The sequence below is a fragment of the Rutidosis leptorrhynchoides genome, chromosome 6, assembly GCF_046630445.1.
Source record: "Rutidosis leptorrhynchoides isolate AG116_Rl617_1_P2 chromosome 6, CSIRO_AGI_Rlap_v1, whole genome shotgun sequence".
In the NCBI taxonomy this organism is placed as follows: Eukaryota; Viridiplantae; Streptophyta; class Magnoliopsida; order Asterales; family Asteraceae; genus Rutidosis; species Rutidosis leptorrhynchoides.
This window is the reverse complement of record NC_092338.1, coordinates 443,698,380-443,704,494: the sequence shown is the minus strand read 5'-3', so window position 1 is coordinate 443,704,494 and position 6,115 is coordinate 443,698,380. Positions and strand designations below refer to the sequence as shown.

The window sequence follows — 6,115 nt, the reverse complement described above, 5'->3', positions numbered from 1 at the left end:
CATACTAGGTATTAACCACGTGTATCCAAACGCACCCGTAACAACACATTTTTAATTCTGTAAACACATAACACATAACGCTATGTTAAATATAAATACGCAACCCGAAAAGTCCGACCGCATCGCGCGGGCCGATCCGGAACTTGTTTGACTCTAAATCACTGTTTTTTTACTAGTTTGTAGTAGGAAGGTAAATATTGATTTGGGATGGGTAGGAGTGTTGGACGTATATAGCTAACTTGTTTGCAAAATCACTACTGCCCTTCCACGGTTTTGTTGATTTCTTTCATCTCTTCAATTACTCGAAACCAATCCAACAATTCTTCCAGTCTTTTTCAATTCAACGATCCGTCAAACCCACAATTCCTCAAAGTAAGTTTCCTTTTTCATTTGTTTCAACCTCCATTTTCAAATTTAGGGTTTTTTTTCCTAATCCAATTTGTTTCAATTCCACCAAGGGTTTTATTTATAATTCAATTGTTATTCGACCCAGATCAATCTTTCATGTCATTGATTCCATTCGTTTCTTTAATTTGTATCTGATCGATTGCTTGATCTAGGGTTTTAATTTAAAGATCGTAATTTGATGTAGGGTTTTAATTAATTCGTCAATTAAGATCTGATACTTTGTAATTGGCTAACTGAATTGACAATCTTTACAATGCATACGTCTAATCATCCGATTTTTGGTGAAATATTCAGCTTGTATAATTCACCCTTGAGTTAGTTGTCGTTACAATAGTCTCAAGTAGTTAATGTTTGGTTATAAACCTACTGTTAGGTATACATACATAATATAGATATACATATATGATGAGTAGGTATATATGAGTATTTGATGTAATCAATTCTCATAACAATACCAATTTAGTAATGTGCTAGATTAACTGTAATGACTACTATCTGAGCAATCACTCGGTTGGATTAACTGCAATGACTATTATCTGAGCAATCACTCAATTGAGTGGAATACTATATTTGCATTATCGGGCACTCTTTGTTCATTGAATCTGTGTGTTTTTCATATCTGGTTATCAAATTGTTGTTTAACTTCTAAAAGTTGCTTCAGATTCAGAGTTATGTTGTGTTAAAGTATTCAAGATTTCATAAACTCTTCTCTTATTGATGCTTCAGATGGTTAAAATGATCAATTCTTGAAATTGTGGTGATTTACTAAACAAATAAATAATCGAGTCTTTAATTCATTAAACTCAATGTTCTATCAAACACTTATCAGTTTTTGTTATCAAGCAGGTCATAAGTCTCTCCAGCTCAAGAATTTTACAGTAAGGCCTAGGTTTACATATGAGCTTCAATGGCCGACCAACCTAATTTTTCACCTGGATACCCTGTTGGAATCACCCCATCTACTCCCGAGGCACAATCACGTAGACTTGTTGGTTCAATAAGTCCGATTTTTACACCTAACCCGGGCCCCATATATACACCACCCACTATACAAACCAACCAGATACTCTCCCTTTCCCCTTCTACAAAAGGTTCACAATTGCCTTTGTCTGCAAATGACGTAAGGACGGGAAGCCCCGTTCCACATTTCAGCACCCCGCCAGGCCCGCCTGTTTTTTCTTCGCCGGTACAACCTGCCGCCATGCCGTTTAGAACGTCTCCATCGACTCCTCAGCCAGTTGCGTTCTCTGCAGTTCCATCTTTGTCTGCTTCACCACCATCAAGTTTTTCAGAGGGGACGAATGATTTTAAACGCCACGTGACGAGTGATGCAGAGGACATGGTGTCTCTTACTGATGCACCAAATGTTCTATTTTCAGCACGTAAGGTATTCCTATCTTTAATTATACGCATAAACATTTTTTGTTTCTTGAGGAAAGCTGCAAAAATAGAAATTTACTTTACTTTTGTTTCTTGTTTGGCTATTCTTACTACTAAAACTGATTACTTTTTGAGAGCCTTCATAAAAAACATTCAATTCTTTCAGCCTGTTGGATGTACTCTTAAAAGTCATTTTTGAGCAGTACAAGTTAGAAACGAAGTGGAAGTGTGATTTTGTCTATTGTAACTTTCTTTGAGAGGTACCCATCACTCATGGGATAATTTAGAGGTCAAAGTTTTGACCTTTTTCATATTTGTAATTGTACATTTAGTTATACTTGATCTATAATGGGTTGGGTGGTTCATTTAAAGATATTACCTAAAAGGTAAAATAACCAAACGCATTGGAAATTGTTTAACGTATATTAAAAAGCACACAATTCTAAGCGGCTTCTATCCAAACAATCTGATTTATACTTTAATACTGTAGTTTTGTAATCATATATTACATATGGACGGGTCACTTCTATTTTCTATATAAAAAGATTGACAAAGATTTTGATGGAACCCTTGTGATTGGCATTGAGAGTAAGACCTGTTACCCAACCCACCCATATTGCCACCTTTAGCATAAAGAAAGATTATAGACGTGAAGATTATAGATGTGAACCACTTTTTCTTTGGTATATGTAGGTACTGAAACAAAAGAAACTCATGAACGTACCAAGCATGGGTTTTGGGGCATTGGTTTCTCCAGGACGCGAAGTCCTGCAAGGTCCCCAAATAATTCATCGGGACCCACATCGTTGTGAAAATTGTGGAGCTTATGCAAATCTTTATTGCAACATTTTACTTGGATCAGGGCAATGGCAGTGTGTAATATGCCGAAATCTGAATGGTAGCGAAGGCGAATACGTATCTTCCACTAAAGAAGAGCTTCTTTATCTACCAGAATTAGCATTTCCAATGGTCGATTATGTTCAAACGGGGAACAGAAGACCGGGTTTTGTTCCCGTTACCGATTCAAGAATGTCGGCACCGATCGTTCTCGTGGTTGATGATTGTTTAGATGAACCGCATCTCCAGCATCTACAAAGCTCGTTACATGCGTTTCTAGACTCGCTTCCCCCCACAACAAGAATCGGGATCGTATTATACGGACGCGCGGTTTCGGTTTACGATTTTTCTGAACCATCGACTGCATCGGCGGATGTTTTACCGGGCGACGTTTCTCCTAGTCAAGAGTCGTTGAAACAACTTGTTTATGGAACTGGTCTTTATATGTGTCCAATTCACGCTTCGTTACCTGTGGCACATTCCATATTTTCATCTTTGAGTCCGTATAAACTGAACCTTCCGGAAGCTTCTAGAGACCGTTGCATGGGTGTTGCAATAGAGGTTGCTTTAACGATTATTCAAGGACCATCAGGTGAAATGTCACAAGGGGGTTTGAAAAAACCTGGAGGTAGTAACAGAATAATTGTTTGTGCTGGTGGGCCCAATACACGTGGGCCCGGATACGTCCCTCATTCTTTTAGTCATCCAAACTATCCCCACATGGAGAAAACCGCGTTAAAATGGATGGAACATTTGGGCCGCGAAGCTCGTAAGTGTAATACTTTAATCGACATCTTATGTGCTGGAACATGTCCTGTTAGAGTTCCTGTTTTACAGCCTCTTGCAAAAGCATCTGGCGGGATCTTAATTCTGCATGACGATTTCGGTGAGGCTTTCGCTGTGAATCTTCAGCGAGCGTGTAACCGCGCAGCAGGGTCTCACGGTTTGATGGAGATACATTGTTCGGATGACATCAGCGTATCTCAAGTTATAGGCCCAGGTGAGGAGGCACATACGGATAATCATGAAGCTTTTAAGAATGATATTTCAGTTTCAATACAAATGCTAAGTGTGGAAGAAACACAGTGTTTTGCAGTGTATATGGAAACACACGGAAACATTAAAAGTGATTACGTGTATCTTCAGTTCGGGATTCTGTTTTCGAATTTGTACCAAGCGGATATCACAAGGGTTATTATGGTTAGATTGCCGACAACCGATAGTGTTTCGGCTTACCTTGATAGTGTTGAAGATGAAGTGGCAGCTGTTCTTATTGCTAAGAGGAGTCTTTTACGGGCCAAAAATTTCGCAGATGCAATTGATATGCGGAAAACAGTAGATGAAAGAATAAAAGATATAACAAGTAGATTTGGATCCCAAATGCCAAAATCGAAACTTTACCAGTTTCCAAAGGAGTTGTCTAATTTACCTGAGCTATTATTTCATCTAAGGAGGGGTCCGCTGTTGGGTAGCATTGTGGGACACGAGGACGAGAGGTCGGTTTTGCGAGATATATTTTTGAATGGGTCGTTTGATTTGTCTCTTCGAATGGTGGCCCCTAGATGTCTTATGCATCGTGAAGGTGGCACTTTTGAGGAGCTGCCGGCTCATGATCTTGTAATGCAGTCTGATGCGGCTGTTGTTCTTGATCATGGGACAGATGTCTTCATATGGTTGGTAAGTTACTTATCTTATTTAAATTTCTTAAATCGCTTTATCAAGAAACGTTATATTAAATTATGTTCTATTGATTAATGAACAAAAATGTATATATATATGTTGACAATAAAATAGCATAATAATAATAATTTTATATTATTTAATGGTTTAATATGGTGAGTTGTAATCAGGGTGCGGAACTTGCCGCTCAAGATGGAAGAAGTGCGTCAGCCTTAGCAGCCTGCAGAACGTTGGCGGAGGAACTTACTGAGATGAGGTTCCCGGCTCCTCGAATTCTTGCGTTTAAAGTAATATTTGTTATCTTTTTTTTTTTTTCTTTTTTTTCTTTGAACCATACAAGTATTTGATAATTTATGAAACGTTTTATGGTATGGTTTATAACAGGAGGGCAGCTCTCAGGCGAGGTATTTCGTGTCTCGGCTAATACCTGCACACAAGGACCCTCCTTATGAGCAAGTGAGCTGACTTTAATACTTTTGATATATATGTACTTACGAATGTGTTGATTTGGGTGATATCTATAATATCAAACTGGTCAAATCTAAATATGAACAAGTAAAACAGGATAAATGTCGCTCTTAGTGTATTTTTAAAGCATGCAACGTCTCAAGTTGTCTTCAAATGTTTTGTTTTTTTGTTGTTGTTGTTGAAAGTACTGTTTTTTGTAATCATTTGTATTGCATCAGTCGTTTATTGTAAACGAAGAAGACAAAGAATTGTGTTAAGGTCAAGCAGACCCGTTTTTGATCTTTACTAAAGGATCCTTTTTGACCAGTTTCCTAACCAGTCCAATCCTCCCATCTGACCATCTAGTATTCTTTTGGGTTATAATACATTATGTTCAAAAATTGCAGTTAAACTTTCGAGGGAATTTTTCATCACAATTTAATTATTTAAAAAGGCAAATTGGGTTCATTCATGTAGTAGTAATATTTTGATTATAGGTGAAGTTAAAGAAATAGGAAAAAGATGGATTAACTTGTTGTTTTACCTTGACATGTCTTCTATGTTTACACTTACATTCTCGCCAACATGACTAAACTACCCAAATTAGTACCCATGAAATAAACTAACGGTTGAGTGGATACTTGCGTTGACAGGAAGCAAGATTTCCACAGCTACGAACATTGAGTGGCGAACAAAGGACAAAACTGAAAAGTAGTTTTATTCACTTTGATGAACCGAGCTTCAGTGAATGGATGCGTAGTCTCAAAGTAGTATTAGCACCTGAACCAACCTAATTGTTCTGATTTTGGACTCGTGTAGCTGGCTGGTTTCAAATCCAGTAGTCATACAAACATCTTTTGGTTTTCTTTCTCTTCCCTTTTTTTCAAATGGTGATTAGGAATTTTTTTAATTTTTTTTTTTTACATTGGATTTGGATGCTCAAATGAAGCACGGGGGGAAATAAGTCGGAACACAATAGAAAAGAAAAATGAGTTACTTTTTGTTGGTTCATAATTTATGGCTTCCCTAATACAATAATGACATCAGAAAAGCATTTCACAAGCACTTTATGGATATAGATATAGATATGTTGTTGATCTTATGCACATATAAGTTGCAGTATCTGACTTGACATGAACACCTTTAAGGTGTTAGAAACTGATTTTTTTTTACGTATATATATACTCAAACCGAACACTTCTGCATCTGTAAAGTGTATATTGCAACTGCACTACTATGAATTGAAAGGGTTAGTAATCAGAAGCGTTCAAGCACACGACTTCTTTGTGAAGCAGACGTTTTGCATACATTGTATACTCGTATTAATCTACGAAATTGATAGTGATTAAACATCTAAAAGAAG

General features: G+C 37.3%; 1 protein-coding gene across 4 annotated transcripts; it reads left to right on the top strand.

The window, feature by feature from the left end:
- The first annotated feature begins 213 nt into the window (after window positions 1-213).
- LOC139852308 (protein transport protein SEC23 A-like) lies at window positions 214-5,790 on the top strand. 4 transcript variants are annotated; one of them, XM_071841579.1, is made up of 6 exons: window positions 214-372; window positions 1,255-1,795; window positions 2,482-4,302; window positions 4,476-4,592; window positions 4,690-4,761; window positions 5,406-5,790. In XM_071841579.1, the coding sequence occupies exons 2-6, from the start codon at window positions 1,316-1,318 to the stop codon at window positions 5,544-5,546; spliced, it is 2,631 nt and encodes an 876-aa protein (XP_071697680.1). In that variant the 5' UTR covers window positions 214-372; window positions 1,255-1,315; the 3' UTR covers window positions 5,547-5,790. The 4 variants fall into 4 exon arrangements, with proteins under 4 accessions (XP_071697680.1, XP_071697681.1, XP_071697682.1 ...); XM_071841580.1 differs by lacking the exon at window positions 214-372 and adding an exon at window positions 1,082-1,165; XM_071841581.1 differs by lacking the exon at window positions 214-372 and having other exon boundaries at window positions 1,627-1,790.
- The last annotated feature ends 325 nt before the right edge of the window (window positions 5,791-6,115 follow it).